The 14,626-nt window shown below is 38.0% G+C and overlaps 1 protein-coding gene across 3 annotated transcripts in view; it reads left to right on the top strand.

The window, feature by feature from the left end:
- The window catches only part of LOC124554887 (60 kDa SS-A/Ro ribonucleoprotein-like), a 129,432-nt gene that overhangs the window by 79,034 nt on the left and 35,772 nt on the right, over positions 1 to 14,626 (top strand). For all 3 annotated transcript variants that reach the window (XM_047128562.1, XM_047128560.1, XM_047128561.1), the window contains one exon: positions 7,095 to 7,194. In XM_047128562.1, coding sequence (XP_046984518.1) covers positions 7,095 to 7,194 — 100 coding nt within the window. The remainder of the gene's footprint in view (positions 1 to 7,094; positions 7,195 to 14,626) is intronic.

Raw genomic sequence — 14,626 nt, 5'->3', positions numbered from 1 at the left:
GAAATGTAAGTATTCTATTCACCAAAGAATATTCACGTATGATAATTTATGTGACAACCGTACTATATTTACTATGTACTCTTTCATCCGCACCACAGGCACGGCAGCCAGACTCGCCAGCAGGCCACGTGCCGTGAAACTAGTTGCGTTAGCAATTGATTGCTGCTGCAACAAAAGCTGTTTCATGCTGCATTCATAGACACAATCCTCTGATAATGTGCATTATTGAGATTCCTTCGCAAGATTGTAGAAGGATTATAATTTATATGTGCTGTATCATAGATAGTTTCAGACAATATATTGCCAAAATTAAATATGCCTCACAGAGAATCAAAAAGCAATCACAGTAATTACTGGCCACAGACACCATCTGCAGCTACTCTATGGTAACCAGCATCTGGAATAGCAGAGCAATATGGCAACAGTGAATAGAACAGGTGGAATGATTAAGCTCATTCTCTGAGTGGTTGTTGTTTTATAGCTGTCCTGTAAACAACAAACTGTCAGTTACTTTATTCTTCTGGTTCCAGTATTTATTACGTACGCACATAAACAACTGAAATTCACTGTTAATATTTAGTATGTTTTGCCAAATTCATTGTAAATTTTTTACAGCATTTGATATTAATTTTCTTTAGCAAATTCACCATTAACTTTTTACCAAATTCACAGATTTTTTCCAGTTTTGGTGCTATTTTCATTGTGGCATCAAAATTTGTGTGGAAAGGCACTGTCATTCCAAGATTATATATGAATTCAACCTTCAGGAGATTTGAAGTTGGAATGCAGTTTCGACAGTCAATAAGTTTCCATTACGAATGTTAGTAAATTGCCACTCTCAGATGTATAACATTTTGATACTGCAAAATTACAAATTTCTCGAAATCTCATAAAAATTACCAATTTCACATTATTTTGCTAAAAACAGACAATTTCATGTTATAGTTTTCATGAAATTTTCGTGGCTATAGTAATCGCATTATGTTACAAAAGAATGCTTTATCATCATTTAAAAATTCTCCAACTGAATAACAAATTTTTTCATGTTAAACCTACTGTGGAATTGTTTCTCTTTTGGCGTATTATAAATTTTCATGGCCATGTCCTGTTGGCTCTGGCCATCTAGTTTTAATCTATGAGAGGGAAACCTGAAATCATCTTTGTTTCTATTGTCATACACATTGTGGGAGTTCCCTGTAAATAATTCTAAATTGTTATATATGAAGATAAATTATTCGTAAATGTAAATAAACACAATATTCGAAATACTTAGAACCCTAAATAGTGGACACGTGAATCCTTAAGGTTATTGTTAAATGTATTACTAATAATAATTCTATGCTGTAATAATATTGTATTTATCTACTTACATTTCCCCAAAAGATAATGTCATATTTTACAACAGACTCGATGTATCTGTGGTAAACTATTTTTCTTTCACAAGACAGTATTATGATTGTTGTTGGTGTGGTGGTCTTCAGTCCAGAGACTGGTTTGATGCGGCCGGCCGAAGTGGCCGTGCGGTTAAAGGCGCTGCAGTCTGGAACCGCAAGACCGCTACGGTCGCAGGTTCGAATCCTGCCTCGGGCATGGATGTTTGTGATGTCCTTAGGTTAGTTAGGTTTAACTAGTTCTAAGTTCTAGGGGACTAATGACCTCAGCAGTTGAGTCCCATAGTGCTCAGAGCCATTTGAACCATTTTGAACTGGTTTGATGCAGCTCTCCCTGCTACTCTATGCTGTGCAAGCTTCTTCATTTCCAAATAACTACTACACCCTACATCCTTCTGAATCTGCCTCACAACATGTCCTTCCCACCTATCCCTTCTTCTAGACAATTGGTGCCACAAATTCCTCTTCTCCCCAGTTGTGTTCAATACCTCCTCATTAGTTATGTGATCTACCCATCTAATCTTCAGGATTCTTCTGTAGCACCACATTTTGAAAGATTCTATTCTTTTCTTGTCTAAACTATTTATCGTCCATGTTTCACTTCCATACATGGCCACACTCCATAAAAATACTTTCAGAAACAACTTCCTGACACTTAAATCTATACTCGATGGTAACAAATTTCTCTTCTTCAGAAATGCTTTTCTTGTGATTGCCAGTCTACATTTTATATCCTCCCTACTTCGACCGTCATCAGTTATTTTGCTCCCCAAATAGCAAAACTCATCTACTACTTTAAGTGCCTCATTTCCTAATCTAATTCCCTCAGCATCACCAGATTTAATTAAACTACATTCCATTATCCTCGTTTTGCTTTTGTTGATGTTCATCTTGTATCCTCCTTTCAAGACGCTGTCCACTTCGTTCAACTGCTCTTCCAAGTCCTTTGCTTTCTCTGACAGAATTACAATGTCATCGGCGAACCGCAAAGTTTTTATTTCTTCTCCATGGATTTTAATACCTACTCCGAATTTTTCTTTTGTTTCCTTTACTGCTTGCTCAATATACAGATTGAATAACATTGGGGAGAGGCTACAAACCTGTCTCACTCCCTTCTCAACCACTGCTTCCCTTTCATGCCCCTCGACTTATAACTGCACAAATTGTAAATAGCCTTTCACTCCCTGTATTTGAACCCTTCCACCTTCAGAATTTGAAAGAGAATATTCTAGTCAACGTTGTCAAAAGCTTTCTCTGAGTCTACAAATGCTAGAAATGTAGGTTTGCTTTTCCGTAATCTACCTTCTAAGATAATTCGTTGGGTCTGTATTGCCTCACGTGTTCCAACATTTCTATGGAATTCAAACTGATCATCCCCAAGGTCACCTTCTACCAGTTTTTCCATTCGTCTGTAAAGAATTTGTGTCAGTATTTTGCAGCCGTGACTTATTAAACTGATAGTTCAGTAATTTTCACACCTGTCAACACGTCTTTGGGATTGGAATTATTATTTTCTTCTTGAAGTCTGAGGGTATTTCGCCTTTCTCATACATCTTGCTCACCAAATGGTAGAGTTTTGTCAGGGCTGGCTCTCCCAAGGCTATCAGTAGTTCTAAAGGAATGTTGTCTACTCTCGGGGCCTTGTTTCAACTTAGGTCTTTCAGTGCTCTGTCAAATTCTCATGCAGTATCATATCTCCCATATCATCTTCACCTACATCCTCTTCCATTTCCATAATATTGCCCTCAAGTACATTGCCCTTGTATAGACCCTCTACATACTCCTTCCACCTTTCTGCTTTCCCTTTTTTGCTTAGAACTGGTTTTCCATCTGAGCTCTTGATATTCATCCAAGTGGCTCTCTTTTCTCCAAAGGTCTCTTTAATTTCCCTGTAGGCAATATCTATCATACCCTCTAGTGATATGTGCCTCTACATCCTTACATTTGTCCTCTAGCCATCCCTGCTTAGCCATTTTGCACTTCCCTTTGATCTCATTTTTTAGACATTTGTATTCCTCTTTGCCTGTTTCATTTACTGTGTTTTTATATTTTCTCTTTTCATGAATTAAATTAAATATTTCTTCTGTTACCCAAGGATTTTGACTAGCCCTCGTTTTTTTCCTACTTGATTCTCTGCTGCCTTCACTATTTCATCTCTCAAAGCTACCCATTCTCCTCCTACTGTATTTCATTCCCCTGTTCTTGTCAATCGTTCCCTAATTCCCACTCTGAAACTCTCTACAACCTCTGGCTCTTTCAGTTTATCCAGGTCCTATCTCCTTAAATTCCCGCCTTTTTGCAGTTTCTTCAGTTTTAATCTATAGTTAATAACCAATATATTGTGGTCAGAATCCACATCTGCCCCTGGAAATGTCTTACAATTTAAAACCTGGTTCCTAAATCTCTTTCTTACCTTCATATAATCTATCTGAAACCTGCCAGTGTCACCAGGCCTCTTCCATGTGTACAACATTCTTTCATGATTCTTAAACCAAGTGTTAGCTATGATTAAATTGTGCTCTGTGCAAAATTCTACCAGGTGGCTTCCTCTTTCATTCCTTAACCCCATTCCATATTCACCTACTACTTTTCCTTCTCTTCGTTTTACATACTACAGCCCCCCATGAATATTAAATTTTTTCTCCTTTTACTATCTGAATGATTTCTTTTATCTCATTATACATTTCCTCAATCTCTTCATCATCTGCGGAGCTAGTTGGCACATAAACTTGTACTACTGTGGTAGGCATGGGCTTCATGTCGATCTTTTCTACAATAATGTGTTGACTATGGGACTATTTTACCTCCGGAATATTTTACCCAAGAGGAAACCATCATCGTATAACCGTATAGTAAAGCTGCATGCCCTAGGGAAAAGTTATAGCTGTAGCTTCCCCATTCTTTCAGCCATTTGCAGTACCAGTACAGCAAGGCCATTTTGGTTAGTGTTACAGGGCCAGCTCAGTCAATCATCCAGACTGTTGCCCCTGCAACTACTGAAAAGGCTGCTGCCCCTCTTCAGGAACCACACGTTTGTCTGGCCACTCAACAGATACCCCCCCCATTGTGGTTGCACCTATGGTACAGCTATCTGTATCGCTGAGGCACACAAGCCTCCCCACTAACGGCAAGGTCCATGGTTCATGGGGGATTGAAAGTGTAAAAATGTTTTAACTAGTTTGCCAAGTAGTTTATGCGAAGATTACAATAATTTTTTCCTTAAATGTGTCCCCCCAGGAATTTGGTGGAATGTGCTTCCTTAAGTTCTGATTTTTATGGGTAATTGGCGAGTTACTTTGACAGTTTGGTTTGAAATCACATTAGTTTGGTCTTTAACTTTAATCCATTTAGATCAAACCAATGTTTTAATCTGTTTAGGGTTTTTGTTCCATAGTTTCACTTTCAGTGAATACAGATGTACCATCAACAAATAAAACTGAGTGTGAAGTTATATTTAAGGGCAGATCAACTATGTACATTAGAACAGGATTGTAACTGAAATGGAATTGCTTGTGAAATAACTTTCCAGTGTGAAATATAATTCCTTTGCATGGTGTGACAGCTGCCCTTTGCTTTGAGTGTGTTAAATATGATTTAAACCATTTCAAAGCAGAGTCGTAGATGACAAATCTATGTAATTTATGGAGCTGTAGGCAGTGATTCAGAGCCATATCCCTTTGTAAGGTCACAGAAACTTTCTGTGATCTTTTGAGACTTGCCCAAAGATAATCAGTATAATCACGTTGTTTCTATAAATTTCATGACGACACGCATTGTAGCCTTGCCTTTCTGTAAATCAAACTGATTTAGTGTGGTGATAAATTTTTGTATGAAATTTTGGATCTGGGTTGCAGCAGTGTTTTCAAACACTTTGTTCAAGTTATTTGTTTGATAATCATGGTTACTCTTTCTTGTGGTATAACTTGTTTATTATTTTTGCTGTTGCTGCGGGTAGATGTTTCTCTTGATTAATTTTTCCTATTCCTCATATAATTGCTTAAACATACTGATTGAGAGAAGATTTACTGTTTGATAGTTTCCTACATCTCATTCTTAGCCTCTCTTGAAGAGCAGCTGTACTGCTGCATACTTTAGTGCATCTGATTCCTGATGATATACTAGAAACACCTTTAATTACTGTAGCAGGTATTTCATCACATACAGATGAATTTTAAACATCGTTTTTAGTTGCTGTCTATTTCATGATATAAATAAACATATAAAATTTAAATTTTTTTAAAATATACTTTTCTACTACTTTAGGTGTGATTATTTCAAATTTAGATAGTGCCCTACTGTTATCCTGATCCAAACCAAAGGGATGTGCATTGCCTAGGTTCCAACTTACATCAGCATGTGATTTTTATTCATTTATTTTTTTTAAAACATCATTGATATTCTTATATTTTTGGGGTATTTATAATGGTGGTGTTACCGAACTTAGTTTTGGAGATGTATGGATTCCCAACTATGATACTAAGTTCAAATTTTATAACTGGCCATAATGCTTTTGATTTTTTGATGCGTGGTTCAGAATGAATCTTTTGTGTGTAATTTCTTTTGCCAACTTTACCATCCTTCTCAGTTTAACTTTATAGTTATATTTATAACTTTGTAGTTACAATTTATAAAGTTTGCATTTGTATTGCTTTTTGGTTCATTGTGTGATTGCCTTTTTCAAGAACTTGACACTTTTATGCTAGTGCCGGTTTGCTTGCCATTTTTATGGCAGATTAAAGGGAGAAATATTTTGCAAAAGTCTTTCAGGAAGTTCATATATTCTTTGTTGAAGTGTCATTTGATGCACATTTTCATAATGCCTCAACCACCACCCCCTAATACAATATTGTCAGAGATCCATAAATCAAAGCAGAACTTTCTTGTATAATCAAATGCATAATTTGTCAGAATGATATCTGTACAGGTTGCAGTTCACACTTTCTCTATTGTGAATTATGTGAAGTTTAACTCGAAATCGCATAATTGAATCGTATCACTAAATCCTTTGTATTCGCTGAATGCATTTATTAAGTTTATGTTAAAATTGGCACCTATCATAGTCCTTCTCTTTTATCTTTTGTGAGTTTACATAAGACACTCCTGGGTTTAAAAAGAGATAGCTTAGTTATTTCTTTGTCTGGGATTCTATGTATTGAAATTATTAGAATATTGTGACCAGCAAATTCTACACAGTAATTTTCAAATGTGCTTTCATCATTTAGAAAATTAAAATTCTCTGTTACCTTATTTATTAAAGAATGTTTATTCATGAGCTCTGGAGTGTTCTCTCAGCAAACTAGGAGCTACCTTTAACTCAACTGCTAAGTTGTGTTGTGCAGTGGCTAAGACACTGGACTTACATCATAAAAGAGTGGTGTTCGAATTCGCATGCGACCATATAAGTATAGGTTTATTGTGGCTCTGCAAAATCTGTTCAGGTGAGTGTTGGGATGGATTCTAGAAAAAGGACACAACCAATTTTCTTCCCTTGTCCTTGCCCTATCTGGGCTTGAGCAGATCTGTCTGACAGGATGTTCAAACCTAGTCTTCATTCCTTTTAATTCAGTTCCATTCTAAGTAATTAATGCTGTATGATCATAGTTGCTCTCTGTAAAAAGTCAATAATTGATGATACTTTGCTGTGTTTATTCTTGATGAAGCAGTGATTGTTCTGTCATGATGATGTACATTATTTTTCTTTAGGTTGAGATTTATTGACAGATCAAGACCAGTTAAGCCCCCACCACCAGTCAACCCTGCTGTCGTAGATGCGGCTAATGCACTTTTGAATACATCAGTCAGTGTGAGTAACCTGTGTAACTTTAAGAGATTCAAAACTAATTCAGAAATTAATATTCCTCCATTTATGGACATAAAATGTTGAAGATAGATAAAATAACTCAACATGCCAGAGCAACATGTGGCTGTAGAGCACAGTTTCCATTCACATGTTATTTTGGTTGAGACAGCAACTTTCTTTTTTGTCTATCATAGCTGCCTAATACAATACCAGCCATGTCATTTATTTTTAGTCTGTGGCAGAGTTGTCACTTGCAATTTCAGAAATCTAAAAACCAATTTTATTGTCCTGTGTTTGAACAGTTGTATTGGCAACTTTTCTTTATGACTTTACTGAGCAGTATAAAGCAAAAATTTAATATGCTTTACATTTTTATTTTTATTTATGTGTAAAACATATGTAAAACCTGTTGTGTGAATTGTACCTCATGTCAGAAATTATTGAATACATGATATTGCTTGGTTGTTGTATCACATGACAGAAAATCATGACATCTCTGTGATCATAATATTTCTAATTACTGTCTATAGAGCCCGTTTTATGCTACAATAAGCTCATGGTGCACGACATCTTTTAAAGGTGAACAGAGGATAAATGTGCCCTCCCCACCACCATATACCAACCTGCTCAATCTACTCCCCCACTGACTGCCAACATTCCAAATTCATTGCCAATGTGCTTTAACAGCGGTACTAGCCTCAATGTGGGTTTGGTAGCTTCTCTTTTGTTATGATTCTAGAGGTATCCATGTCCTGCTAGCATTTGAGTAAATATTATTTTGTTTTCAAGAACAACCATAGGTTGTTATGAAGAAATGTATTGCTGTGAGGGCTATATTTATGCACAGGCTACCGAGGTTGCAGCGTAGGGGCTTACACCACAAGGAGGCCTGCACTACAGAAATTTAAAATAAAAATTTTGTTTTAATACTGTAGTGCAGACCCTCTTATAATTAAAAAAGACATAGACATAACTGTTTTGTATGGGCTTATTCAGCTAAATTACTCAGTGGACAGAGATATGAATTAAGTTAACATTCACTTATGACATCACATTTCCTCTCACCTAATTCCCACTGGTACACTGTCAAATGTGTGGCACTCCAATTTGAAAAGTCTCTAACACTTTGGAAAAAAGTGGTTACCCGAATTTTGGCAGTTTCATGTGAGGTTGGTTCTGTAAAAAATCAATTTCTTCCATACTGTTTTACATCCAAACATGGACTCCTTTTCTCTCTCTCAAACAAAAAAAAAAACAAAAAACCTTTAAGGTAACTTCATTTGTTAACAAGTTATCGTTACAAATGTAAAAGATACTTTAAAATTCATGGTATCTGACAGTAGATCGTGAACAATTCAAACCAAATGTGTTTTTAAAAAGAGTTATGACGGTATTTTTATAAGAAACATTTTTGTCATAATAATTGTATTACTACTAATTTACTCTAGTTAAGATATGTTACTTTAAAACTGTTACACTAATCCGTGAAATCTTCTCGGGTGATCAGCCGAGTAAAGGCGTCGTCTTCTCGCAACGTTTCGAAGGGTTTCGTACCCATCATCTTCAAGCGAAGTGTCGAGATGCTGTGTTGCGCGGTCCTATAAAGGCTCCTGGACCAGTGACTGATTCCGAGCGCCGACCAATCAGGTACCTGCGGAATCGGCCGCCGCGCCAGTGGTGGTCACTGGTCCAGGAGCCTTTATAGGACCGCGCAACACAGCATCTCGACACTTCGCTTGAAGATGATGGGTACGAAACCCTTCAAAACGTTGCGAGAAGACGACGCCTTTACTCGGCTGATCACCCGAGAAGATTTCACGAATGGAATACGCCGAGAAAGTCTCAAATCACATGTTACACTAATGTTTGCCAGGACATGAATCTCACTTCTTGTTTTCCTTTTAAAAAATATAGTTGTTCGCAACTATGTTAATAAATAGTGTTGAATACCATACTTACTTCAGTTCCTTTCATTACCGAGCGAGGTGGCGCAGTGGTTACACACTGGACTCGCATTCGGAAGGACGACGGTTCAATCCCGCGTCCGGCCATCCTGATTTAGGTTTTCCGTGATTTCCCTAAATCGCTCCAGGCAAATGCCGGGATGGTTCCTCTGAAAGGGCACGGCCGACTTCCTTCCCCATCCTTCCCTAATCCGATGAAACCGATGACCACGCTGTCTGGTCTCCTTCCCCAAACCAACCAACCAATCCTTTCATTTCTAATCTCAGAAATTAACTAAATTATACAATTTCACAGTAAAGTTTCATAAATAATAAACCTTGAAGATTGTGTAATAGGCTTTTAATTTGAAAATTTCTCTGAAATGCTATCTTTTGCATGTCATGTATCGTAAACATTGCCCTGGTTTGGCACACATCATGTATTCAGCCTAGTGTTCTTCAGATCCTAAATGTGGTCCTTATTGCAGTACTAATTTTAAAATTGATGTGCTGTTGTTAAGTGTGTTTACTAAAAGGCAAAAAATTGTTCAGAAAGTCACTATTTGTGTGAAATTTTGTGCAAATTTACCTCTCTAATCAGTATACAAGTATTTCTTAAGAGAACAGTGCTCATATATGATGGCACAATTGTCAGAAATTCATTTCCCACTGGACCAATACATATAGAAAAGTTCTGTATGAATGTGAGCAAATGAAAGAAATTATCCATCAGACGCTGGTAAAACAAGAAAATTCCTGTAAAAATGGAAGAGTGAAAAAGTTTTGAAAGTGATTAAGTCCTCATCAAGAAATGAGTAATTAAAGTAATGATATATTGCTATTTTATTACAAATATAAATGTTGGTAGTTAATTTTAATAGGCAATTAGTAACTGAACAATTCATTTCCTTATCTCTCTGGTGATAAGGGTGAAAATGTGGGTACTCATTCATTAAAAACTGTAGAACATTATGTTGGGTCACATATTACAGTTAACTCCTAGATGTGAAGTCTACAATACATAGTTCACAGTGTATGTCAGATAATGTGCAGTTATGAAGTAAGTGTGTGTTGGAGGACTTTCAGGCTCTCTCTGTGTGCTTCAGTCATCACCATTGGTGTGACATGTCAACCGCAACAATCTGTGAAGGCCAGTTAATGTGCTACAGTGGGACAATTTATTTTCTAGATAAACAAAAGGGCAAATCCTGTGTACTGTCACAGTTTTGTGAAACCATCTTCATGTGGCAATCAAAACAGACAGAGACTTGCTGTCAGTGGTGTAACACTGGGAAATACTAGAAAATTCCTGGACAGTTGAGAAACTAGACTATTGCTGAAAGGTGATGCAGATACATGTTCCTTTGATGTGTCACACTTTTTGCTTCCTATGACGAGTAGATGTCAGCTTGTTAGTTTGGATAATTGACACTGTATTGTATATAGGTCAAATGATCAACACATTTCTAGGCTGTTGCTGTGAACATCAGTGGCATACCTGTTTACTACAGCCTAACAAATTGGCAGTTGCAGAGCACTGTTTATCTGAAATATACTCTATGGAATCTGGAGATTTCGGCATGAACATCCAAATATTGAGACTCACCATAAAGCGGAGATGCTGAGTTGCAGATAGGCACAACAAAAAGATTCTCACAATTATAGCTTTCAGCCATTAAGGTCTTTGTCAGCAATAGACACATGCACTCACACTGTGTGTGTGTGTGTGTGTGTGTGTGTGTGTGTGTGTGTCTTTTGTTGATAAAGACTTTAATGGCCGAAAGCTATAATTGTGAGAATCTTCACACTTAAAGCTTTTGGCCAATGGCCTTTGTCAACAATACACACACACACACACACACACACACACACACACACACACAAAAGGCCATTGGCCAAAAGCTTTAAATGTGAAAATCTTTTTGTTGTGCCTATCTGCGACACAGCATCTCCGCTATAGATGTGTAGCAACTTTCCTTCTCTAATATTGTTACATTCCCTCCTGGATTTTCTATTGTTTGAAATATTGGGACAGTTCATAAAATAAGCCACCAAAATAAATGTCAAAAACAAACTGGTAAACTTGTGACTGCAGCTACTTTCTCAGTAAGGCCTGGGAACCCACTCTCATTATGATTAGAGAGAACAAGAAGTTTTTCAGCAGACACAATGAGATGACTTGAGAGGTGGGTGGAGTACAAACAGCTACGCCGCTGATACCGTCTCTACAGCTGCTGCCACAGGCATGCAACTTTGGGCATGGATGATGTATGGAACGCTACTCCAGAGACCCAGGGGCAGTGGATATAACTCAGCTGCATGTCCTCATGAGGTCACTTCATCGGTGCACCTGATGATGGCAACAGGGTTGCTCATGGAAATATTGTGCCCATTTTATAGTGAGAACTTGCAGTACATCCATGGACTGTTCTGTCAACATGTGATTGATTCACTTTTAGCTCGTATAGCTGCTGTGTGTTGCAAATGGCTACAGAAATGAACATTCTGTCTGTGTATCTACCAGTTGCCATGTGGCTACAAAAGCCAGAATTTTTATTCTACAAACCACACTAGAATATCCTCGTATCATATACTTTAATAGAGTAGACAAAAAGTCATACATTGTTTCATTTGGGTGTAACATTCAATCATTGTCTGTTATATTGTAACATTTAAGATGTCACGGTAATGAAATGTCATACTTGATCAGGAAATGTCAGATGTTAGTAATGTGACAAAAGAGAAGTCTAACCAAAATGCAGTATACTTCACTCATAAATCAATGAAAATTGAAGTGAGGAGTTTATTTTGGCCTAAACAAACAAAAAGTCATTTTGGAAAACAGCTTAATTGGTGAACTGTCTCACTACAAAAAAGTTATAAACACACTAGAAAGAAAATTCCATTTTCTAAACTTTATTTCTGTTGACCAACGTGGGCCACTAAACTTATTATTTATGGTGTATTTTATCCAGCAGAGATCACTTTTTCACAACAGTCAGTTTTGTAATAATGTTCAAGAGCAGCATTAGTATGAGTACCATAATATTGCCATTTTTCTCAGATGAAGCATTCATTTCAATATCAGTGTCTTAACCACCTATCATCTCGTATCACTAACAGCTTCACAACTGGAAGTGTCTGGTGATATGCTGTCACTAAATGGTCTTGTGAGGTATGAAGGTGTTGCAGGTATTATGAAAGTGAGAAGCACTGAACACTCACTTTCATTTCTTGGCAAGGATAATACTGCCTTAGTGCATGCAGGTTGGCGTGGTTTTGGTAAACACTTTCACTTTCAAGTGCCATGGTGACATAAGATGTTTTTAATAATGACTTTGTCATCCATTCACGTACTATATGGAATTCAAATATTCAGTTGAAGCTGGTGCACTTGACAGTAGTCAGAGATAGATGAACTTAATTATGTTTGTATTCAACAGCATAGAAATCTATCGTATTCCTTACACATAAAAATATAACCACGTGTAAACATTTGTACCAGACAATTTGTGTTGTTCATTTGGAAGAATATCCATTTTTCTTTCCTAAAGCATCAATATACATAATGCAAACAATCATGTGACTGTTTCCCTCCATATTCACAGGCAGACGTTAGATGTACTAAGAGATAGGGAGTTCGGTGGCCACTGAACTGGACAGCTGTGATCAGTACATGTAGTGGAGTGGAGGTACTGACTCATGGCTGAATGTGCAGTGGCTCTGTCAAGTTAAGAGACCATAATTAATATTGTAGACAAATTAGAATCTTTCCAACAGTGATAGAAGTTGTTATCTTCTTTTCAGGAAGTTTACGTACACTACATGATCAAAAGTATCCGGACACCTGGCTGAAAATGACTTAAAAGTTCATGGCTCCCTCCATCGGTAATGCTGAAATTCAACATGGTGTTGGCCCACCCTTAGCCTTGACGACAGCTTCCACTCTTGCAGGCATATTTCCATTCAGGTGCTGGAAGGTTTCTTGTGGAATGGCAGCCCATTCTTCACGGAGTGCTGCACTGAGGAGAGGTATCTACATTGGTAGGTGAGCCCAGGCACGAAGTCGGCATTCCAAAACATCCCATAAGTGTTCTATAGGGTTCAGGTCAGGACACTGTGCAGGCCAGTCCATTACAGGGATGTTATTGTCATGTAATCACTCCACCACATGCCGTGCATTATGAACAGGTGCTCGATTGAGTTGAAAGATGCAATCACCATCCCCAAATTGCTCTTCAACAGTGGGAAGCAAGAAGGTGCTTAAAACTTCAATGTAGGCCTGTGCTGTGATAGTGCCATGCATAACAAGGGGTGCAAGACCCCTCCATGAAGAACACCACCGCCTCAGAATTTTACTCTTGGCACTACACACGCTGGCAGATGACGTTCACCGGGCATTCATCATACCAACACCCTGCCATCGGATCGCCACATTGTGTACCATGATTTGTCACTCACACAAGATTTTGCCACTGTTCAATCGTCCAATGTTTACTCCCCGTACACCAAGCGAGGCGTCATTTGGCATTTACCGACATGATGTGTGGCTTACTAGCAGCTGCTCGACCATGAAATCCAAGTTTTCTCATGTCCCGCCTAACTGTCATAGTACTTGGAGTGGATCCTGATGCAGTTTGAAATTCCTGTGTGATGGTTTGGATAGATGTCTGCCTATTACACATTATGACCCTCTTCAACTGTCCTCGGTCTCTGTCAGTCAACACACGAGGTCGGCCTGTACACTTTTGTGCTGTATGTGTCCCTTCATTTTTTCTGCTGCACTATCACATCGGAAACAGTGGCCCAAGGGATATTTAAGAGTGTGGAAATCTCACATACAGAAATATGATACAAGTGACACCCAAACACCTGACCACGTTCGAAATATGTTAGTTCCGCGGAGTGCTCCATTCTGCTCTCTCACGGTGCATAATGACTACTGAGGTGGCTGATATGGAGTATCTGGCAGTAGGTGGCGGCATAATGCACCTAATATGAAAAATGTATATTTTTGGGGATGTTCGGATACTTTTGATCACATAGTGTATATTATTCTCCTAAATTAGTTTCTAAGACACCAGTCATTTATAGAAAAGTGATTCTGTAAGTATTTTTTAATTATGCAATATGAAATTTTGATGTACATGCTTTGAGAGTAAAGGAGACCACTAACTGAAGATCAGAAGTATTGAGTCGCTGGAAGGGACATGCGCAACAAGAAAAGAAAACTTGATAGTTCTCGGAATAAATGCTTTCTCAAGCTAGAGTACAAGTCCGCACCCCCCCCCCCCCCCCCCTCCAGACACACACACACACACACACACACACACACACACACACACACAGTCATGTGTCCAGCCGGTACTATATAGGGTGTCCCATTTATCTTGACCACCCTAAATAACTGTTTGTCCAGATGCAAATTATAAAATGTTTCAAGCAAATGTTCTTTAGCCGTCAGGCAGACATCAATCAGCATGATTGCCTTC

Source organism: Schistocerca americana, chromosome X, assembly GCF_021461395.2.
Source record: "Schistocerca americana isolate TAMUIC-IGC-003095 chromosome X, iqSchAmer2.1, whole genome shotgun sequence".
NCBI classification, from domain to species: domain Eukaryota; kingdom Metazoa; phylum Arthropoda; class Insecta; order Orthoptera; family Acrididae; genus Schistocerca; species Schistocerca americana.
This window is presented reverse-complemented; position numbering and strand designations above follow the sequence as displayed.